The 23,772-nt window shown below is 46.6% G+C and overlaps 2 protein-coding genes across 5 annotated transcripts in view; both read right to left on the bottom strand.

The window, feature by feature from the left end:
- Positions 1 to 792: 792 nt before the first annotated feature.
- LOC123728962 (SH3 domain-containing protein C23A1.17) lies at positions 793 to 2,282 on the bottom strand. The gene is made up of 3 exons (XM_045701918.1): positions 2,271 to 2,282; positions 1,437 to 2,053; positions 793 to 1,232 (listed from the first exon to the last, which is right to left on the bottom strand). Exons 1-3 carry the CDS (start codon positions 2,280 to 2,282, stop codon positions 1,202 to 1,204), a joined length of 660 nt encoding a protein of 219 aa, XP_045557874.1. The 3' UTR covers positions 793 to 1,201.
- Positions 2,283 to 2,390: 108 nt separating this feature from the next.
- Positions 2,391 to 23,772, bottom strand: part of slx4ip (SLX4 interacting protein) — a 125,298-nt gene continuing 103,916 nt past the window's right edge. For all 4 annotated transcript variants that reach the window (XM_045702277.1, XM_045702278.1, XM_045702279.1 and 1 more), the window contains 2 exons: positions 5,460 to 5,560; positions 2,391 to 5,369 (listed from right to left, as the gene is read on the bottom strand). In XM_045702277.1, the coding sequence (XP_045558233.1) occupies positions 4,214 to 5,369; positions 5,460 to 5,560 (1,257 nt within the window). In that variant the 3' untranslated portion in view covers positions 2,391 to 4,213. The remainder of the gene's footprint in view (positions 5,370 to 5,459; positions 5,561 to 23,772) is intronic.

The raw sequence follows: 23,772 nt of genomic DNA, 5'->3' as shown, positions 1-23,772 counted from the left end.
ATCAATTGAGTGCTATTTTGCCAAGCTACGGTCTAATTTATCCCTCAATATATTGGATGATGTGTATCAATATGAGCCCAATAATGTGTCAAACCTGATTTAGTGCATTATTGTTGGGTTAAGTATTCGAATAAGCAACCTCAAAATGCAGCCACAGGTGATCATGTGTCTCTAGGAGCTGATCTGTCGTCAGTATTGTGGAGTAATTCTAATGTTAATATCAGATTTGAATGGAGAAATCTGATCTGAGAACAGCGATGCCTCTCCATCCTTTTCAGTATCGACACATGTTCCAAAGTGAAGCACTTCAGCGAAACGCACGCCCTGCGTTGGCGTTTAAGGAAACGCACGCATTTTGCATCTTCGGTTGCCGTAGGAAGGGTGTTGATCATCGGTTTAACACATTAGCAGGTTTTAGGGCAGCTTTACCCTGCAAAAAAACCCTCCAACGTCATTGAAGTCCATTTCTATCTGAATTTCAACAAGTCGTTAATTTTCACATTACTGTATATATTGCCCATGAGTTGGAGGCAGGACGGGTCAAGGGATCGGATGCTGCCTGTTTTTCGGGAGGCTGTCTTAGTTACCGTGCCTTCTATCCTAAGTGTACTATCCTACTGTCCTAGGATTTGAACTTGTCTTACATGGCTGACAGGAAAATTAAAATAGCTGTTATTTTGCAAAAATAATATGAAAACCCCTTTTTTCTAAAAGGCTTCAGTCAGTGTTGGTTCAGTTCCTCCCTCTAGATTCTCCCCAGCCTGTCTGTGTGTTTCCATAAAGACACAGAAATTATCTTCTCACAGGGAGAGGGAACGTCTTTATTAAAACCATAAATGGTAAATCAGTAGTGACACGAACAGAGACAGCATTATGACTAATATACTGGAACGTCAAGGCTGTGGCTAGATGGGGGCCCGGGTTTGGTTCTCTGTTGGAGCCAAACAGAACCAAGGAGAGCCCCGGGGGGAAGAGCCAGAGGAGGGGCCTGGGCTGGTCAGTTGCCTTCTCTGATAGGGTGGGGGCCTTGAGGGCCAGTGTAGCTGTGGAGACCTGGTTGCCAGGAGGGGAATAGGTTGGTTGATTTCTCTGTAAAGCCACACCAGAACCAGTGTAGAAGAGCCTGGGGAGGGGTCAGTGACTGTCATTTAGTGGGGCAAAGTCAGTGGGGGGCTGGGTAGGTTGGTTTCTTTGATGGGCCCTAGCCGAGCCAGGGTGGGGGCCTGGAGGGCCTGAATAGCTGTGGAACCCCAGAGAGGCAGAGAGCCAGGGTGGGGGAGGGCCTGAATAGCTGTGGAACCCCAGAGAGGCAGAGAGCCAGGGTGGGGGAGGGCCTGAATAGCTGTGGAACCCAAGAGAGGCAGAGAGCCAGGGTGGGGGAGGGGCCTGAATAGCTGTGGAACCCAAGAGAGGCAGAGAGCCAGGGTGGGGAGGGCCTGAATAGCTGTGGAACCCCAGAGAGGCAGAGAGCCAGGGTGGGGGAGGGCCTGAATAGCTGTGGAACCCCAGAGAGGCAGAGAGCCGGGGTGGGGGAGGGCCTGAATAGCTGTGGAACCCCAGAGAGGCAGAGAGCCAGGGTGGGGGAGGGCCTGAATAGCTGTGGAACCCAAGAGAGGCAGAGAGCCGGGGTGGGGGAGGGCCTGAATAGCTGTGGAACCCCAGAGAGGCAGAGAGCCAGGGTGGGGGAGGGCCTGATTAGCTGTGGAACCCCAGAGAGGCAGAGAGCCGGGGTGGGGGAGGGCCTGAATAGCTGTGGAACCCCAGAGAGGCAGAGAGCCAGGGTGGGGGAGGGCCTGAATAGCTGTGGAACCTCAGAGAGGCAGAGAGCCGGGGTGGGGGAGGGCCTGAATAGCTGTGGAACCCCAGAGAGGCAGAGAGCCAGGGTGGGGGCCTGGAGGGCCTGAATAGCTGTGGAGCCCCAGAGATCCAGGGGGAAGTGGGTTGACTGGTTTCCCAGGAATCTATCTGGCCGTGGGGCTATGGAGATGGACTGGTCTGGCCCAACCCTGGCCCCTGCCCTCTGGCAACACCAAGAACCCCTCTGGCTACACCTCTATTATCCCCACATGCAAAACATAGTTAAAATACAGTTGAATTGTTGAATAGATACCAATACATATTGAAAACAGTTTGATATTGAGTAGTACAAAGGGCTTCTAAGAGATAAGCCTGACACTCCGTGGTACTGTAACCTGTGTGAATATAGTACATAACAGTATTTACTGTACATGCAAAACCTTTCAGAATGAGAGAGTGTCTGACAGACCAACCAATCTACACATGTCTTCTATGCAATTATATGGTTATTTTTACCCTTGATTATTGTTGTTATTGACAATATTGATTATTATGTTTACATTGTGTGTCGAGAGAGAGAGAGAGAGAGAGAGAGAGAGAGAGAGAGAGAGAGAGAGAGAGAGAGAGAGAGAGAGAGAGAGAGAGAGAGAGAGAGAGAGAGAGAGAGATATCATAGCTAGGGCTTAGAGCAGAGGATACTGGAGGGTTCAGATGCCTAGGAGTCAGTCAGAGGATACTGGAGGGTTCAGATGCCTAGGAGCCAGTCAGAGGATACAGGAGGGTTCAGATGCCTAGGAGCCAGTCAGAGGATACTGGAGGGTTCAGATGCCTAGGAGTCAGTCAGAGGATACTGGAGGGTTCAGATGCCTAGGAGTCAGTCAGAGGATACTGGAGGGTTCAGATGCCTAGGAGTCAGTCAGAGGATACTGGAAGGTTCAGATGCCTAGGAGTCAGTCAGAGGATACTGGAAGGTTCAGATGCCTAGGAGTCAGTCAGAGGATACTGGAAGGTTCAGATGCCTAGGAGTCAGTCAGAGGATACTGGAAGGTTCAGATGCCTAGGAGTCAGTCAGAGGATACTGGAAGGTTCAGATGCCTAGGAGTCAGTCAGAGGATACTGGAAGGTTCAGATGCCTAGGAGTCAGTCAGACATCAAGTCCCAAAGGGAACCCTATTTCCACATGTGCAATACAGCAGTGCTCTATATAGGGAATAGGGTGCCATAGGGCTCTGGTCTAAAGTAGTGCACTATATAGGGAATAGGGTGCCATTTGGGACACAGACCGTGACATCCCACTACTGCAGTAGGTCTCCTGCCTGTCTCAACAGTTCTTTAACCTTTAACGCAAAACCAAATCTAAACTTCAATGAAATGTTTTTCTGGTTTTTGACTTAAGTCTTTTTCTGACCACGTCTTCTGCTTTAAGGGTGGAGAGAGAGGGCCACGTTGGTCTGCTTTAAGGGTGGAGAGAGGGCCACGTTGGTCTGGTTTAAGGGTGGAGAGAGGGCCACGTTGGTCTGCTTTAAGGGTGGAGAGAGAGTCACGTTGGTCTGCTTTAAGGGTGGAGAGAGAGGGCCACGTTGGTCTGCTTTAAGGGTGGAGAGAGGGCCACGTTGGTCTGGTTTAAGGGTGGAGAGAGAGGGCCACGTTGGTCTGGTTTAAGGGTGGAGAGAGAGGGCCACGTTGGTCTGCTTTAAGGGTGGAGAGAGAGGGCCACATTGGTCTGCTTTAAGGGCGGAGAGAGAGGGCCACGTTGGTCTGCTTTAAGGGCGGAGAGAGAGGGCCACGTTGGTCTGCTTTAAGGGTGGAGAGAGAGGGCCACGTTGGTCTGCTTTAAGGGTGGAGAGAGAGGGCCACGTTGGTCTGCTTTAAGGGTGGAGAGAGAGGGCCACGTTGGTCTGCTTTAAGGGTGGAGAGAGAGGGTCACGTTGGTCTGCTTTAAGGGCGGAGAGAGAGGGCCACTTTGGTCTGCTTTAAGGGTGGAGAGAGAGGGCCACTTTGGTCTGCTTTAAGGGTGGAGGGAGAGGGCCACGTTGGTCTGCTTTAAGGGTGGAGAGTGGGCCACGTTGGTCTGCTTTAAGGGTGGAGAGAGAGAGGGCCACGTTGCATCCATGTCAACTATTTGACAATCCAAAACACATCTGCCATGTTCTGTTAAGCAATTGATGTTTGAGTATAAGTGTTTGTATACAACTGTCCGTGTGTCTGTGAGAGAGAGGGGAATTGTTTTGTGTATTGGAATGGGTACTGTCCGTGTGCCAACTCGTGTGTGTGTGTGTGTGTGTGTGTGGGTAAACACACATCTGCCACAATACCATCTCTATCCCTGGCATCAGGCATCTTTACTGTACCCTCAAGCTCTCCCCCTCCCCAGTCTCTCCTCTCTCCGTCTCTCTCCTCCTCAGTCTCACCCTCTTTACTTCTTCAGCCGTCGTAATCTGGATGGTCTGGTCACATTCTCCCTCTCTTCCTCTCCCACTTCCCTCTCTTCTCCTCTCCTACTCTCCTTCCCTCCATTATATTCCCTCTCTACTCCTCTCTTCCCCTCCATAATCTTTCCCCTCTTCTCCTCTCCTCTCCTCCTCCTCCCTCCATTCTCCCTCCCCTCCTCTCCCTCCCCTATGACGCCGGTGTGTGTGGAAGCAATAGACAGGGCTGAGGAGACTACATCCTTGACAGATCGGCCTCTCAGACCTGCGGCAGGACTGTTCTGGTTCGTCTGCTCTGTGTTATTGCTGCTTGTGAGAGGAAGGAGACTCTGGGACTGTTTCCCTGGAGTAAGCAGCTCCACTTCCACTGCGGTTTGAGAGGTTTGGGACTGGGTCCGTTCTGGGGTTGGCACTGGGGAAAGAGCAGGGGCTGGGAGAGAGGAGAGAGTGGCTGTGGACTGGTCCTTCTCTGGGGCTGGGGAAGAGGCTGGGTATGGGAGAAAGGAGAGAGAGGATGGGGCTGTGGACTGGTCCTTCTCTGGGGCTGGGGAAGAGGCTGGAGTATAGAGCATTGGGGCTGGGAACAAGGCTGCAGCTGGGGCCGGGGATGGGAAAGCCTTGGACTCTGTCTTGGCGCTGGATTTGACCAGAGGTGGACGAGGAGACGACAGAGAAGGAGGAGGGAGAGGGTTGGAGGATACAGCTGAGTGTGTTGGTATTATGAGCTCATTGGAGGAACAAGCTACTAGAGGTGGCCCAAGGCACACCCTCTTGGCCCCGGGAGGGTCTTCCCCTGGGACCCTGCTGGGTTTGTCTTCACCACCCTGAAACTGGGACTGACTCAGCACTGTCTCTCTGGGGTCAGTGTTCCCTGGGAGCCCAACACTCTCTCTTTGCTGCCCCTCTGTGAGTCCCACCCCTCCCACAGCCCCGGCCTGTACTGTGGGGTCAGTGGATGTTGTGGGATGGCCGTGGGGCAGCACTGCCTCTGCGGTAAGGCTGGGCTGGCCTGTCGGTGGCTGGGGCTCCGCACCCTGTTCTCCTGGGACTCTGTTCTGCTCAGAGTGCAGTTTCTTCCCCAGGATTGATCCGTAGGGCAGAAGTTGGGTTTCTGGTTGGGGCCTGGCGTTCGCGTGCCTGGCTCTGAAACAGGGAACAGACATGGAAGATGATCGTGTATCTTATTTTCCCAACGTTGTGGGAACGTGGAACATTAAATCATTAGTAACTTACATCTTCTGGAGGGAACTTCTCTTTGTTATTGTGGAGGAGTTCAGTTCATCTCTGGTTTCTGCTGCTGGTCTGGAAAAATACTGGGACTCTGTACTCTGACTCTTGAGAGAGGGAGGGAGACGGAGGGAGGGAGAGAGAATTAGTGGGAGAGGGAGAGAGAAGACAAACAGGGAATCAGTGTCAACAGAAAATATTATGTGTGGCTTCCTATGGAAGGCCTGGCTCTGTAACAAACTGCTGTCATCGTCACAGACACCGTGTAAAGAGCATTTTACAGCTTTCCCTCGCTTTCTCTCTCTCTCTCTCTCGCCCATCTTCACAGACACCATGTAAAATGCATTTTACAGTCATTCGAGTTCAGGAGATAAAGATTGGAGCTTGTTGGAGGAGAGGACTGCTTTTAAAAAATATACTGAAACCAAGGAGGTCGGAAGCACAACTTATAATAGTTTGATTACAAGTATCTAACCACATAGTATCAGGAGCCAACTTCTGTGTATTGGTGAGTCTACATGTTACATCCTTCATTAAATGCTTAGTGCTTCACTGTGGTAAATCTGATTGCTATTCTCTAACAGTGACATAGCACATTAAATATGAGTGTTATAAACCCTCTGTGACATAGCACATTAAATATGGGTGTTATTACCCCTCTAACAGTGACATAGCACATTAAATGTGTGTTATTAACCCCCTGTGACATAGCACATTAAATATGGGTGTTATTAACCCTCTGTGACATAGCACATTAAATATGGGTGTTATTAACCCTCTGTGACATAGCACATTAAATATGGGTGTTATTAACCCTCTGTGATATAGCACATTAAATATGGGTGTTATTAACCCTCTGTGACATAGCACATTAAATATGAGTGTTATTAACCCTCTGTGACATAGCACATTAAATATGTGTTATTAACCCTCTGTGACATAGCACATTAAATATGGGTGTTATTAACCCTCTGTGACATAGCACATTAAATAAGTGTTATTAACCCTCTGACATAGCACATTAAATAAGTGTTATTACCCCTCTAAAAGTGATATAGCACATTAAATATGGGTGTTATTATCCCTCTGTGACATAGCACATTAAATATATGTGTTATTAACCCTCTGACATAGCACATTAAATGTGTTATTAACCCTCTGTGACATAGCACATTAAATATGTGTTATTAACCCTCTGACATAGCACATTAAATATGTGTTATTAACCCTCTGACATATTTAATGTGCTATGTGTTATTACCCCTCTAAAAGTGACATAGCACATTAAATATGGGAGTTATTAACCCTCTGTGACATAGCACATTAAACATGTGTTATTAACCCTCTAACAGTGACATAGCACATTAAACATGTATTAACCCTCTAACAGTGACATAGCACATTAAATATATGTCACTCGAACAGTGACATAGCACATTAAATATATGTTATTACCCCTCAGGAGACACTTGGTAACATCCCAGCTGGCAACTATGTTTAATCCCTCACTTTACTACACTTCTCCAGCAGACAGAACGGGACTTCAACGATCAAAGCCTTGTGATTATAATCACCAGGCCAACAAGGAGAGAGAGTGTGTGTGTGTGCACGCTCCATCTTATGTTTTCCTCCTCACTGGGGCACACCATAGCAAAAAAAATGCTTTACGGAAAATTAACATTTCAAATTTTTCCCTCCCTGTTTCAGTCAGTTTTCTTCTGTTTAGTGTCTGGTGTGGTCTGCAGTACTGAGGGCAGAGAGAGAGAGAGACATGGATGGAAAGGCAGGAACTCAGGAAGTAATGAACATTCCAGCCCACACAGAACTTTGAAGTTCAATCTAGCTGCTGGCAGAACGGAGAGAGAGAACGGAGAGAGAGAACAGAGAGAGAGAGGTAAAGAGGTAAAAGATGGTTGAATCTCACTTATGAAGACCAATCAGAGCCCACCTTCCATGGCTGAGCAGGAACAGAACAGGGGCTTATGATGAGGGGAGGAGGGAAGGTGAGGAGAGAGGAGGAAAGGTAGGGGGAGAGGAGGGGAAGGTGAGGAGAGAGGAGGGAAGGTGAGGAGGGAAGGTGAGGAGAGAGGAGGGAGGAGAGAGGGGGAGGAGGGGGGAGGGAAGTTGAGGAGAGAGGAGGGAGGGAAGGTGAGGAGAGAGGGAAGAGGAGGGAGGAGAGAGGGTGAGGAGAGAGGAGGAGGGAGGGTGGAGAGAGGAGGGAGGAGAGAGGGTGAGGAGGGTGGAGAGAGGAGGAGGGAGGCTAGATAAAAACGAGAATGGAAACTAGAATAGACTCAGGGTTATCAGGAATGGAGACTAGAATAGACTCAGGGTTATCAGGAATGGAGACTAGAATAGACTCAGGGTTATCAGGAATGGAGACTAGAATAGACACAGGGTTATCAGGAATGGAAACTAGAATAGACTCAGGGTTATCAGTAATGGAAACTAGAATAGACTCAGGGTTATCAGTAATGGAAACTAGAATAGACTCAGGGTTATCAGTAATGGAAACTAGAATAGACTCAGGGTTATCAGTAATGGAAACTAGAATAGACTCAGGGTTATCAGTAATGGAAACTAGAATAGACTCAGGGTTATCAGTAATGGAAACTAGAATAGACTCAGGGTTATCAGTAATGGAAACTAGAATAGACTCAGGGTTATCAGTAATGGAAACTAGAATAGACTCAGGGTTAGGGATATCACTCTGAATGACCAACCCATGACTAACTCACTGCTGGTGTTTAGTATTATAAAGTCCTGAGAAAAGAGACCATCCCTAAAAGAGAGGGGAGTTTCAGGCTGAAGATTGCTCACTTTTGGTTCCCATGGAAGCATGCCTGGCCTGGTCAAAATAATAACAATAATTTAAACTCAAGGAACCCAGGAGAAATACTGCTGAGCTGTTATGATGTAACATAGAATCTCATTATTACTGAAGGATTAGGACATCATCATATACGATGTACCAATGACAGCACACAAGAGAGACGAGGCAGTAGTGGAGGACAAAGGATGGAGGTGGTCCAAGTCTGGAGTGGCTCTTGTTGTTTGGAGGAAGGGAGAAAGAGAGAAAGAGAGAGAAGGGAGTCTGTCAGAGGGATAGGGAGAAAGAGAGAGGGAGAAGGGAGTCTGTCAGAGGGACAGGGAGAAAGAGGGAGAGAAAGAAAACAAGAGAGAGAGACAGCACGCGCACACACATACACAGACGGTCGCTCTCTGTAGCCCTCAAACCCTCTCATGCCCTCACAGGAAGTTAGTTCTTCACAGAGTGGTGTTTCTGTTAGAGAGAGAGTCATGACAGGAAGTTAGTTCTTCACAGAATGGTCTTTGCATTAGAGTCATGACAGGAAGTTAGTTCTTCACGGAGTAGTCTTTGCATTAGAGAGAGTCATGACAGGAAGTTAGTTCTTCACAGAGTTGTCTTTGTATTAGAGAGTTTCATATCAGGGCTAAAGATCTGTCTGCTTTCCATATGAAAGTCCTTTAAAATGGCACCCTATTCCCTTTATAGTGCACTACAGGACCTGGTCAAAATGTGTGCACTATATAGGGAATAGGGTTCCATTTGGGATGCACCGTTGTCTCACTGCTTCCCCACTACTCTAAACCATGTCTGCGTGGGTTTTAGGGGATATCCACATATGCTGAATCCCTGACACACACACAGAGAGAGACAAGAAAACAACAATTGTTTGAGGAAGATGTGGGAGAGGTCATTTGCATTGCAATGCCTTGATGTGTATTTCTACACTGTTTAATATGTATAAACACTTTTTGAAAATCAACTTGAAAGAAAAAGAAAAAAGGACCCATTGGGTTATTCCCTGGGAACCTCTGGTTCTACCACTGTCTCAACACCATCAAAACAATGTGTGTGAGAGAGAATTGCCCTCTAGGTTACAGAGAGCTGGTAGTCCCATCCACCAAACTACCAGGTGTGAAACAGGGAAGGGACTCAGGGGGTATGCTAATTTGGTATAGAGCAGACATAACTCACTCTATTAAATTAATCAAAACAGGAACATTTTACATCTGGCTAGAAATTCAAAAGGAAATGATCTTAAAAGAGAAAAATGTCCTCATGTGTGCTACCTATATCCCCCACTAGAATCCCCATACTTTAATGAAGACAGCTTCTCCATCCTGGAGGGGGAAATCAATCATTTCTAGGCCCAGGGACATGTACTGGTCTGTGGCGACCTAAATACCAAAACTGGACAAGAACCTGACACCCTCAGCACACAGGGGGACAAACACCTACCTGGAGGTGACAGCATTCCCTCCCCCATACGCCCCCCCCCTAGGCACAACTACGACAACATAACCAACAAAAACGTGTCTCAACTTCTGCAGCTCTGTTGCACGCTGGGTATGTACGTAGTCAATGGTAGGCTTGGAGGGGACTCCTACGGTAGGTACACCTATAGCTCATCTCTTGGCAGTAGTACTGTAGACTACTTCATCACTGACCTCAACCCAGAGTCTCAGAGCGTTCAGTCAGCCCACTGACACCCCTATCAGACCACAGCAAAATCACAGTCTACTTGAACAGAGCAATACTCAATCACGAGGCATCATTAACAGCAGACTCGTACATTTCCTCAGTGAAAACAATGTACTGAGAAAATGTCAAATTGGCTTTTTACCAAATTATTGTACGACAGACCACGTATTCACCCTGCACACCCTAATTGACAAACAAACAAACCAAAACAAAGGCAAAGTCTTCTCATGCTTTGTTGACTCAATTTGGCACAAGGGTCTGCTATACAAATTGATGAAAGTTGTGTTGGGGGGAAAAAACATACATTTTTAAAATCTATATACACAAACAACAAGTGGGGTGAGACAGGGATGCAGCTTAACCCCCATCCTCTTCAACTGTATATCAACAAAATTGGCGATTTTCCAGTACGTGTGTTATGTATTTTAAGAGCAGTAAAGCAGAATTAATATAGGCTTGACCATTATGTGTGAGCCTAGGTCATTAGGCTAAGGAAAGCCATTACCTGGTCCCGTGAGGGTCATTAGACTTGCACTCTGATGCTATTAAATCAACCCTATAGACATCCACGTGCATTAGGAGTGCACGTGTCTTTTTATTTTTGTATCATTGCTATGGTTATGCCACCAATAGAATATATGACCTCATGTCTGTGCCAATAAGAAAATGGAAACTGAAATGAGTGAAAGGCAAAAAAGATAATGGTGGCTAATACCAAAGGGGATGAATCATTAACATAAAGAGGAGTTACTATGTGTGTGACGTAAGGATGAAAACTGTATAAAAAGGTGTGTGCCGAGGCTGGGAAGACAGTTGAGCCATGGACCAGCTCAGCTTGTTACTTTGTAATAAAGTCTATTTGAATTCACAAGTTATATTACTGGACTAATATTTCTACGACACAAATTGGCACTAGAACATTCTGCAGCACCTGGCCTCACCCTACTAGAACCTGAAATCAAATGTCTACTGTTGGTTGATGATCTGGTGCTTCTGTCCCAAACCAAGGATGGTCTACAGCAGCACCTAGTTCTTCTACACAGATTCTGTCAGACCTGGGCCCTGACAGTAAATCTCAGTAAGACAAAAATAATGGTGTTCCAAAATAGGTCCAGTTGCCAGGACCACGAATAAAAATTATCTATCTATCTAGACACCGTTGCCCTAGAGCACACAAAAAAATTATACATACCTCAGCCTAAACATCAGCGCCACAGGTAACTTCCACAAAACTGTGAACGATCTGAGAGACAAGTCAAGAAGGGCCTTCTGTGCCATCAAAAGGAACATAAAATTTGACATACCAATTAGGATCTGGCAAAAAATACTTGAATCACTTATAAACTCAGCAAAAAAAGAAATGTCCTCTCACTGTTAACTGAGTTTATTTTCAGAAAACTTAACATGTGTAAATATTTGTATGAACATAAGATTCAACAACAGACATAAACTGAACAAGTTCCACAGACATGTGACTAACAGAAATTGAATAATGTGTCCCTAAACAAAGGGGGGGGGGGTCAAAATCAAAAGTAACAGTCAGTATTTTGTGTGGCCACCAGCTGCATTAAGTACTGCAGTGCATCTCCTCCTCATGGACTGCACCAGATTTGCCAGTTCTTGCTGTGAGATGTTACCCCACTCTTCCACCTGCAAGTTCCCGGATATTTCTGGGGGGAATGGCCCCAGCCCTCACCCTCAAATCCAACAGGTCCCAGACGTGCTCAGTGGGATTGAGATCTGGGCTCTTTGCTGGCCATGGCAGAACACGGACATTCCCGTCTTGCAGGAAATCATGCACAGAATGAGCAGTATGGCTGTTGGCATTGTCATGCTGGAGGGTCATGTCAGGATGAGCCTGCAGGAAGGGTACCACATGCGGGAAGAGGATGTCTTCCCTGTAACGCACAGCGTTGAGATTGCCTGCAACGACAACAAGCTCAGTCTGATGATGCTGTGACACACCGCCCCAGACCATGACGGACTCTCCACCTCCAAATCGATACCGCTCCAGAGTACAGGCCTCGGTGTAACGCTCATTCCTTCGACGATAAACGCGAATCCGACAATCACCCCTGGTGAGACAAAACCGCGACTCGTCAGTGAAGAGCACTTTTTGCCAGGCTTGTCTGGTCCAGCGACGGTGGGTTTGTGCCCATAGGCGACGTTGTTGCCGGTGATGTCTGGTGAGGACCTGCCTTAAAACAGGCCTACAAGCCCTCAGTCCAGCCTCTCTGAGCCTATTGCGGACAGTCTGTGCACTGATGGAGGGATTGTGCTTTCCTGGTGTAACTCGGGCAGTTGTTGTTGCCATCCTGTACCTGTCCCACAGGTGTGATGTTCGGATGATCCTGTGCAGGTGTTGTTACATGTCTGCCACTGCGAGGATGATCAGCTGTCTGTCCTGTCTCCCTGTAGCGCTGTCTTAGGCGTCTCACAGTACGGACATTGCAATTTATTGCCCTGGCCACATCTGTAGTCCTCATGCCTCCTTGCAGCATGCCTAAGGCACGTTCACCAGATGAGCAAGGACCCTAAGCATCTTTCTTTTTGTGTTTTTCAGAGTCAGCAGAAAGGCCTCTTTAGTGTCCTAAGTTTTCATAACCGTGACCTTAATTGCCTACCGTCTGTAAGCTGTTAGTGTCTTAACAACCGTTCCACAGGTACATGTTCATTAATTGTTTATGGTTCATTGAACAAGCATGGGAAACAGTGTTTAAACCCTTTACAATGAAGATCTGTGAAGTTATTTGGACTTTTACGTTTTTTTCTCTTTGAAAGACAGGGTCCTGAAAAAGGGACGTTTTTTTTGTTGTTGCTGAGTTTAGAACCCATTGCCCTTTATGGTTGTGAGGTCTGGGGTCTGCTCACCAACCAAGAATTCACAAAATGTGACAAACAGCAAATTGAGACTCTGCATGCAGAATTCTTCAAAAACATTCAGTGTAAAACACCAAATAATGCATGTAGAACAGAATTAGGCCAATACCCGCTAATTATCAAAATCCAGAAAATAGCTCTTAAATTCTACGACCACCTAAAAGGAAGCGATTCCAAAACCTTCCATAACAAAGCCATCACCTGCAGAGAAATTAACCTGGAGAAGAGTCCCCTAAGCAAGCTGGTCCTGGGGCTCTGTTCACAAACACACCCCACAGAGCCCCAGGACAGCAGCACAATTAGACCCAACTAAATCATGAGAAAACAAAAAGATAATTACTTGACACATCGGAACGAATTGACAAAAAACAGAGCAAACTAGAATGCTATTTGGCCCTAAACAGAGAGTACACAGTGGCAGAATACCTGACCACTGTGACTCACCCAACATTAAGAAAAGCTTTGACTATGAACAGACTCAGTGAGCGTAGCCTTGCTATTGAGAAAGGCCGCCATAGGCAGACCTGGCTCTCAAAAGAAGACAGGCTATGTGCAACACTGCCCACAAAATGAGGTGGTAACTAAGCTGCACTTCCTAACCTCCTGCCAAATGTATGACCATATTAGAGACACATATTTCCCTCAGATGACACAGACCCACAAAGAATTTAAAAACCAACCCAATTTTGATAAACTCTCATATCTACTGGGTGAAATAGCACAGTGTGTCATCACAGCAGCAAGATGTGTGACCTGTTGCCACAAGAAAAGGGCAACCAGTGAAGAACAAACACCATTGTAAATACAACCCATATTTATGTTTATTTATTTTCCCTTTTGTACCCTCTTGATCTATTTGTGCATAATGACATTTTAAAATGACTTTATTCTTTTGGAACTTTTGTGAGTGTAATGTTTAATGTACATTTTTATTGTTTATTTCACTGTTTCATATGTTTCCCATGCCAATAAAGCCTGTTGAGTTGACATTTAATTGAAAGAGAGAGAGAGGGTGGGTGGTGAGAGAAGAGAGAGAAACAGGGTGCACCAGAGAGAGAGAGAGAGAGAGAGAGAGAGAAACAGGGTGCACCAGAGAGAGAGAGAGAGAGAGAAACAGGATGCGCCAGAGAGAGAGAGAAACAGGGTGCACCAGAGAGAGAGAGAGAGAGAGAGAGAGAGAAGCAGGGTGCACCAGAGAAACAGTGTGCGCCAGAGAGAGAGAGAGAGAGAGAGAGAAACAGGATGCGCCAGAGAGAGAGAGAGAAACAGGGTGCGCCAGAGAGAGAGAGAGAGAAACAGGGTGCACCAGAGAGAGAGAGAAACAGGGTGCACCAGAGAGAGAAACAGGGTGCACCAGAGAGAGAGAAACAGGGTTCACCAGAGAGAGAGAAACAGGGTGCACCAGAGAGAGAGAGAGAAGCAGGGTGCACCAGAGAAACAGTGTGCGCCAGAGAGAGAGAGAGAAACAGGGTGCACCAGAGAGAGAAGCAGGGTGCACCAGAGAGAGAGAGAGAGAAACAGGGTGCGCGAGAGAGAGAGAGAGAGAGAGAGAGAGAGAGAGAGAGAGAGAGAGACAGGGTGAACCAGAGAGAGAAACAGGGTGAACCAGAGAGAGAGAGAGAGAATGTTGGTAAATGTAATAATTATCGCACTCTTTGTGGCTGGGGCAGTAAGTAGCGAGTGGGAACTGCAGAGCTCTAATCTGGTGAGGAATGATGCAAACTCCCTATAGCCACTAAGCAGTGGTGGATAAAGTACCCAATACTAGTAAAAGTATTAAGTAAAGGGAAAAGTAGTGTGGAGATTATAAAAATAAATCTATAGAAAATTGCTCATGTAAATGTGAAAGTCACCCAGTAAAATACTACCTGAGTAAATGTCTAAAAGTATTTGGTTTTAAATAAACTTTAGAATCAATAATTTCACATTCCTTATATTAAGCAAGCCAAATCTTATTTTTATATGTATTTTTACAGATTATCAGGGGAACACTCAGACATCATTAACAGATAGCCAGGAGGACACTCCAACATCATTTACAGATAGCCAGGGGAACACTCCAACATCATTTACAGATAGCCAGGGGAACATTCCAACACTCAGACATCATTTACAAAGGAAGCATGCGTGTTTAGTGAGTCCTCCAGATCAGTAGAGATGACCAGGGATGTTCTCTGTTTAGTGAGTCCTCCAGATCAGTAGAGATGACCAGGGACGTTCTCTGTTTAGTGAGTCCTCCAGATCAGTAGAGATGACCAGGGATGTTCTCTGTTTAGTGAGTCCTCCAGATCAGTAGAGATGACCAGGGATGTTCTCTGTTTAGTGAGTCCTCCAGATCAGTAGAGATGACCAGGGGTGTTCTCTGTTTAGTGAGTCCTCCAGATCAGTAGAGATGACCAGGGATGTTCTCTGTTTAGTGAGTCCTTCAGATCAGTAAAGATGACCAGGGATGTTTAGTGAGTCCGCCAGATCAGTAGGGATGACCAGGGATGTTCTCTGTTTAGTGAGTCCGCCAGATCAGAGGCAGTAGGGATGACCAGGGATGTTCTCTGTTTAGTGAGTCCTCCAGATCAGAGGCAGTAGGGATGACCAGGGATGTTCTCTGTTTAGTGAGTCCTCCAGATCAGAGGCAGTAGGGATGACCAGGGATGTTCTCTTGATAAGTGTGTGAATTGGACCATTTTCCTGTCCTGCTAAGTATTCAAAATGTAACTTTTGAGTACTTTTGGGTGTCAGGGGAAAATGTCTGGAGTAAAACGTATTTTCATTAAGAATGAAGAGGATTAAAAGTAAAAAAAAGTTGTAAAAAATATAAATAGTAAAGTACAGATACCCCCAAAAAACATTAAGTACTTTACGCCACTGCTACTAAGTTAGGGAGGGGCCATAGAGAGAGATAGGGAGAAAAAGGAGGCGAGACAGAAGGAGAAAGAGAAAAGCAGAGAGAAACAAAGAGAGGATAGGATAGTAAATAACATCCACCCTGCAGATTTTAAACCCCAGAACCAGTCGGTCTGCTCGCCCCCCCAGACCATACACACAACCCAGCAACACAGAGCTCCCCATGAGACAACACGTACACTAGCATTACCCCATCTACCCTTGAAAGTCAACAACATATTCCCAACGGAAAAGCTCAAACACGTCAGGCTGTCAGGAAATGTACTGATAATGTACTGCAATATACTGATAATGTACAAACAATGTATTTATTATGGATCCCCATTCTTCCCCTGGGTTCCGACAAAAAAATATATATATAATAATTAAAATAATTAAGGCAGTTAAATCATTAAAAAAAAACATTACAATACATTCACAACACATTAAGTATGTGCCCTCAGGCCCCTACTCCACTACCACAAATCTACAACACAAAATCCATGTGTACGTGTATGTGTGTGTATTCATGTGGCTCTATGTTTGTGTCTCTTCACAGTCCCTGCTGTTCTATAAGGTGTATTTTTATCTGTTTTTTAAATCTGATTCTACTGCTGATGTGGAATATGTAGTCATATTCAATGTAGCCATGGCTCTGGGGACTGTGAAGTGATCTCTGGTGGCATGTCTTGTGGGGTATGCATGGGTGTCTGAGCTGTGTGCTAGTAGTTTAAACAGACAGCTCGGTTCATTCAACATGTCATTACCTCTCACACATACCAGTAGTGATGAAGTCAATCTCTTCTCTACTTTCAGCCAGGAGAGATTGTCATGCATATTATTAATATTAGCTCTCTGTGTACATTTAAAGGCCAGCCGTGCTGCCCTGTTCTGAGCCAATTGTAATTTTCCGAGGTCCTTCTTTATGGCACCTGATCCCACTACTGAACAGTTTGGAGCGAGCAGTCGCACTACGCTTCGCTCCACAGGTAATATTACACTTCACTACATTACAACGGCTTGATTTGTTTGATCTGAGCAATTCTTCTTAGCTAGCTACATAGCCGTCTTTGTATCAAAGATAATTGTGTAGTTTAGAGTAATTAGAGTAAATATTGAGGCTAGCTATCTTCGTCATCCTAACGTAGTCAACACTGCTAGCTGCTAGCTAGCTAGTCATCACTGCTAGCTAGCCAACTTCTACCGACTAGCAGCACTGCAGAAACTATTACATTACAACGTAACGACTTGATTAGTGTGGTGTTAGTTAGCCAGCTACATAGTTGTCTTTGCTGTCTCTGTATCTAAGATAATTGTGTAGTTTGAGTAATTATCGAGGTGAGCTAGCCAGCCGCGACGCGGCGCCAGACTTAGTCAACACACCTAGTCATCATTAACCCACTGCTAGCTAGCCAACCGTTACCGACTAGCAGCGCTGTAGATACTAATACTTTACAACGGAATGATTTGACTAGTGCAGTGTTAGCTAGCTAGCTACTTAGTTGTCTTTGTCATAGCTTGATAATTGTGTAGTTTAGTAATTACCGAGGTTAGCTAGCCAGCCATCGAGGTCAGCTAGCCAGCTATTTCCGTCCCTCGCGACGCCATTTTTCCTAACCCAGCCAACTATTACCGACGAGCAGCATTGTAGAAACTAAATACATTACAAGGAACGTCTTGATTAGTGTTATGTTAGCTAGCTAGCTACAAAGTTGCTTTATCATGACAAGGGGTAGTACTGAAACTATCGAGGTTACCTAGCCAGCTACACGTTCAAAGTCAACAACGCAGCCACTGCTAGCTAGCCTACTCCACCAGCTAGCAGTACTGTATCATTTTCGTCATTTTAGTCAATAAGATTTTTGCAACGTAAGCTTAACTTTCTGAACATTCGAGACGTGTAGTCCACTTGTCATTCCAATCTCCTTTGCATTAGCGTAGCCTCTTCTGTAGCTTGTCTACTATGTGTCTGTCTATCCCTGTTCTCTCCCCTCTGCACAGGCCATACAAACGCTCCACACCGCGTGGCCGCTGCCACTCTAACCTGGTGGTCCCAGCGCGCACGACCCACGTGGAGTTCCAGGTCTCCGGCAGCCTCTGGAACTGCCGGTCTGCGGCCAACAAGGCTGAGTTCATCTCAGCCTATGCTACCCTCCAGTCCCTAGACTTCCTGGCGCTGACGGAAACATGGATTACCACAGAGAACACTGCTACTCCTACTGCTCTCTCCTCGTCTGCCTACGTGTTCTCGCATACCCCTAGAGCATCGAGCCAGCGGGGTGGTGGCACTGGAATCCTCATCTCTCCCAAGTGGACATTCTCTCTTTCTCCCCTGACCCATCTGTCTATCTCCTCATTTGAATTCCATGCTGTCACAGTTACCAGCCCTTTCAAGCTTAACATCCTTATCATTTATCGCCCTCCAGGTTCCCTTGGAGAGTTCATCAATGAGCTTGACAAGTTCCTTTCCTGAGGATGGCTCACCTCTCACAGTTCTGGGTGACTTTAACCTCCCCACGTCTACCTTTGACTCATTCCTCTCTGCCTCCTTCTTTCCACTCCTCTCCTCTTTTGACCTCACCCTCTCACCTTCCCCCCCTACTCACAAGGCAGGCAATACGCTTGACCTCATCTTTACTAGATGCTGTTCTTCCACTAATCTCATTGCAACTCCCCTCCAAGTCTCCGACCACTACCTTGTATCCTTTTCCCTCTCGCTCTCATCCAACACTTCTCACTCTGCCCCTACTCGGATGGTATTGCGCCGTCCCAACCTTCGCTCTCTCTCTCCCGCTACTCTCTCCTCTTCCATCCTATCATCTCTTCCCTCTGCTCAAACCTTCTCCAACCTATCTCCTGATTCTGCCTCCTCAACCCTCCTCTCCTCCCTCTCTGCATCCTTTGATTTCCTCTGTCCCCTATCCTCCAGGCCGGCTCGGTCCTCCCCTCCTGCTCCGTGGCTCGACGACTCACTGCGAGCTCACAGAACAGGGCTCCGGGCAGCCGAGCGGAAATGGAGGAAAACTCGCCTCCCTGCGGACCTGGCATCCTTTCACTCCCTCCTCTCTACATTTTCCTCTTCTGTCTCTGCTGCTAAAGCCACTTTCTACCACTCTAAACTCCAAGCATCTGCCTCTAACCCTAGGAAGCTCTTTGCTACCTTCTCCTCCCCTCTGAATCCTCCTCCCCCTTCCCCCCCTCCTCCCTCTCTGCGGATGACTTCGTCAACCATTTTGAAAAGAAGGTTGACGACATCCGATCCTCGTTTGCTAAGTCAAACGACACCGCTGGTCCTGCTCACACTGCCCTACCCTGTGCTTTGACCTCTTTCTCCCCTCTCTCTCCAGATGAAATCTCGCGTCTTGTGACGGCCGGCCGCCCAACAACCTGCCCACTTGACCCTATTCCCTCCTCTCTTCTCCAGACCATTTCCGGAGACCTTCTCCCCTACATCACCTCGCTCATCAACTCATCCTTGACCGCTGGCTACGTCCCTTCCGTCTTCAAGAGAGCGAGAGTTGCACCCCTTCTGAAAAAACCTACACTCGATCCCTCCGATGTCAACAACTACAGACCAGTATCCCTTCTTTCCTTTCTCTCCAAATCTCTTGAACGTGCCGTCCTTGGCCAGCTCTCTTGCTATCTCTCTCAGAATGACCTTCTTGATCCTAATCAGTCAGGTTTCAAGACTGGGCATTCAACTGAGACTGCTCTTCTCTGTGTCACGGAGGCTCTCCGCACTGCTAAAGCTAACTTTCTCTCCTCTGCTCTCATCCTTCTAGACCTATCTGCTGCCTTTGATACTGTGAACCATCAGATCCTCCTCTCCACCCTCTCCGACCTGGGCATCTCCGGCGCGGCCCACGCTTCGATTGCGTCCTACCTGACAGGTCGCTCCTACCAGGTGGCGTGGCGAGAATCTGTCTCCGCACCACGTGCTCTCACCATTGGTGTCCCCCAGGGCTCTGTTCTAGGCCCTCTCCTATTCTCGCTATACACCAAGTCACTTGGCTCTGTCATATCCTCACATGGTCTCTCATATCATTGCTATGCAGATGACACACAATTAATCTTCTCCTTTCCCCCTTCTGACAACCAGGTGGCGAATCGCATCTCTGCATGTCTGGCAGACATATCAGTGTGGATGACGGATCACCACCTCAAGCTGAACCTCGGCAAGACGGAGCTGCTCTTCCTCCCGGGGAAGGACTGCCCGTTCCATGATCTCGCCATCACGGTTGACAACTCCCTTGTGTCCTCCTCCCAGAGTGCTAAGAGCCTCGGCGTGACCCTGGACAACACCCTGTCGTTCTCCACTAACATCAAGGCGGTGACCCGATCCTGTAGGTTCATGCTCTACAACATTCGCAGAGTACGACCCTGCCTCACACAGGAAGCGGCGCAGGTCCTAATCCAGGCACTTGTCATCTCCCGTCTGGATTACTGCAACTCGTTGTTGGCTGGGCTCCCTGCTTGTGCCATTAAACCCCTACAACTCATCCAGAACGCCGCAGCCCGTCTGGTGTTCAACCTTCCCAAGTTCTCTCACGTCACCCCGCTCCTCTGCTCCCTCCACTGGCTTCCAGTCGAAGCTCGCATCCGCTACAAGACCATGGTGCTTGCCTATGGAGCTGTGAGGGGAACGGCACCTCCGTACCTTCAGGCTCTGATCAGGCCCTACACCCAAACAAGGGCACTGCGTTCATCCACCTCTGGCCTGCTCGCCTCCCTACCTCTGAGGAAGCACACTTCCCGCTCAGCCCAGTCAAAACTGTTCGCTGCTCTGGCACCCCAATGGTGGAACAAGCTCCCTCACGACGCCAGGACAGCGGAGTCAATCACCACCTTCCGGAGACACCTGAAACCCCACCTCTTTAAGGAATACCTGGGATAGGATAAAGTAATCCTTCTAACCCCCCCTTAAAAGATTTAGATGCACTATTGTAAAGTGGTTGTTCCACTGGATATTATAAGGTGAATGCACCAATTTGTAAGTCGCTCTGGATAAGAGCGTCTGCTAAATGACTTAAATGTAAATGTAGTCCAGGTGGGATAAAACTAGGGCCTGTAGGACCTGCCTTGTTGATAGTGTTGTTAAGAAGGCAGAGCGGGGCTTTATTATGGACAGACTTCTCCCCATTTTAGCTACTGTTACATCAATATGTTTTGACCATGACAGTTTACAATCCAGGGTTACTCCAAGCAGTTTAGTCACCTCAACTTGCTCAATTTCCACATTATTTATTACAACATTTAGTTGAGGTTTAGGGTTTAGTGAATGATTTGTCCTAAACACAATTCTTTTAGTTTTTTAAATATTTAGGACTAACTTATTCCTTGCCACCCATTCTGAAACTAACTGCAGCTCTTTATTAAGTGTTGCAGTCATTTCAGTCACTGTAGTAGCTGACATGTACAGTGTTGAGTCATCCGAATACATAGGCTTTAATCAAAGCCAGTGGCATGTCGTTAGTAAAGATTGAAAAAAGTAAGGGGCCGAGACAGCTGCCCTGGGAATTCCTGATTATACCTGGATTGTATTGGAGAGGCTTCCATTAAAGAATAACCTCTGTGTTCTGTTGTACAGGTAACTATTTATCCATAATAAAGCCATAACACATACGTTGTTCCAGCAACAGACTATGATCGATAATGTCAAAATCTGCACTGAAGTCTAACAAGACAGCCCCCAAAATCTTTTATCATCAATTTATCTCAGCCAATCATCAGTCATTTGTCTAAGTGCTGTGATTTTTGAATGTCCTTACCTATAAGCGTGCTGAAAGTTTGTTGTCAATTTGTTTACTGAAAAATAGCATTGTATCTGGTCAAACACAATTTTTTCCAGAAGTTTAGTAAGGGTTGGCAAAAGGCTGATTGGTTGGCTATTTGAGCCAGTAAAGGGGGCTTTGCTATTCTTGGGTAGCGGAATGACTTTTGCTTTCCTCCAGGCCTGAAGATACACACTTTCTAGTAGGCTTAAATTGAAGATATGGCAAATAGAAGTGGAAATATCATCCGCTATTATCCTCAGTAATTTTCCCTCCAAGTTGTCAGACCATGGTGGCTTGTCAATGCTGATAGACATCAATAATTGTTTCCCTCTCTACACTCACTTTACGGAATTCAAAATTACTTGCCTTTCATAATTTGGTCAGATATACTTGAATGTGTAGTGTCAGTGTTTGCTAATCTTGCCAATGAAAAAAAATAATTAAAGTAGTTGGCAATATCAGTGGGTTGTGTGATGAATGAGCCATCTGATTCAATGAATGAAGGAGCTGAGTTTGACTTTTTCCCCCCCAAAAATGTAATTGAAGTTGTTTCAAAGCCTTTAGTATCATTCTTAATGTCATTTATCTTTGTTTCATAGTGTAGTTTCTTCTTCTTTTTATTCAGTTTAGTCTCATGATTTCTCAATTTGCAGTATGTTTGCCAATCGGTTGCGCAGCCAGACTTATTTGCCTATCCTTTTGCCTCATCCCAACCATATCATTTTTCAATTCCTCATCAATCCACATTAACCGTTTTTACAGTCATTGTCTTAATAGTGCATGCATATATATATATATATAATTGCTTTATAAGCAATTTCATAAATGTGTCAAGTGCAACATCTGTTTGCTCTTCAGCGGCCGTAGACACAGTTAGCCGCTGTGACGAACATGTAGGAAGATCAGGCTCCAGGGCGGAGAAACAGTTTGTTGTTTGTATCCGCTCTGGGCCTCTCGTTGGGAGTGTTGGCTGTTTTGCGTCAGGCCGCTGTCTTCGGCTTCCACGGCTCGTGAAATGCGACCATCATTAATTGCCATGCTCCTTCGACTCCGCTATCAGATGGGAGAGGAGAGGCAGGAGATGGCTCCCCTTGGTGAACAAACTCCGGGCAACAACAGTAAGTCGGATAACGATAAACGACAAGATGGAGATGCATCTACCACGTGAACGCCGTCCAGCCAACGTCGTAGAAAAGGTAAACATTCCACTTGACGTTTTCCCCAGTTTCTTATGTAGGCTGCCTACCTGCGTGATTTCCATGTCAATGGACAATAAAACTAAACACAGTGGCCAGTTTATTAGGTACAGTACCCCGTTCACGAAAATGGATCGCTCCTACAGACAGTGAGTCGTGTGGCCGTGGCTTGCGATATAAAGCAGCAGACAGAGGCATTCAGTTACTGTTCATTTGACAGTTAGAATGGACAAAACAAGTGACTTGCGCGACTCTGAGCGTGGTACGATCGTCGGTGCCATGTGCGCTGGTTCCAATATCTCAGAAACGGCCAGCCTCCTGGGCTTTTCCCGTACCGCAGTGTCTTGGGATTACCGGAATAGTGCAACAAACAAAAAACATCCAGTCAGCGGAAGTTCTGTGGGGGAAAACAGCTCGTTGATGAGAGCGGTCGAAAGAGAATGGGAAGAATCATGCTTATAGGCGGAACACAAACAGACAAATAACGACACATTACAACAGTGGCATGCAGAACGGCATCTCTGAGCGCACAACTCATCGGTCTTTATCACGGACGGACTATTACAGTCAACGACCACACTGGTTTCCACTCCTGCTAAAAACAAGAAGCAGCAGCTCCAGTGGGCGCCCGATCACCAACACTGAACAATGAGGAGTGGAAAAACATTGCCTGGTCTGACGAATCCTGGTTCCTTTTGCGTCATGCTGATGGTAGAGTCAGGATTTGGCGTAAACAGCATGAGGCCATGGCCCCATCCTGCCTGGTGTCAACGGTACAGCCTGGTGGCTGTGGTGTAATGGTGTGAGGAATGTTTTCCTGCTATAGAGAACAGACACTACATTAACCTTGTCACATATCCGGATTCAGACCAGCTCTTCTTTCAACTGCTCAAACACATCACATCAAGTAGAGGGGCACCAAAGTGTTTTACGGTACTGGATTTGGTAGTTGGTACTACCAATCGGTACTAGTTCATCTATTTTTCTCTCTGCAGTTTTTCTACTGGTGTCCCCCAGGGCTCGGTACTAGGTTATTTATTTTTTCTATGAGTCATTGAAGCCCAGAGCACATTCTCTGT

Source organism: Salmo salar, chromosome ssa19 (assembly GCF_905237065.1).
Source record: "Salmo salar chromosome ssa19, Ssal_v3.1, whole genome shotgun sequence".
Lineage (NCBI taxonomy): Eukaryota > Metazoa > Chordata > Actinopteri > Salmoniformes > Salmonidae > Salmo > Salmo salar.
This window is presented reverse-complemented; position numbering and strand designations above follow the sequence as displayed.

Bases quoted from the DNA above. Each gene is read 5' to 3' on its own strand.
- LOC123728962 (XM_045701918.1), bottom strand. The intron at 1,233-1,436 runs GCCCTCCCCACC...ACAGCTATTCAG, and splicing joins GGGGTTCCACAGCTATTCAG to GCCCTCCAGGCCCCCACCCT.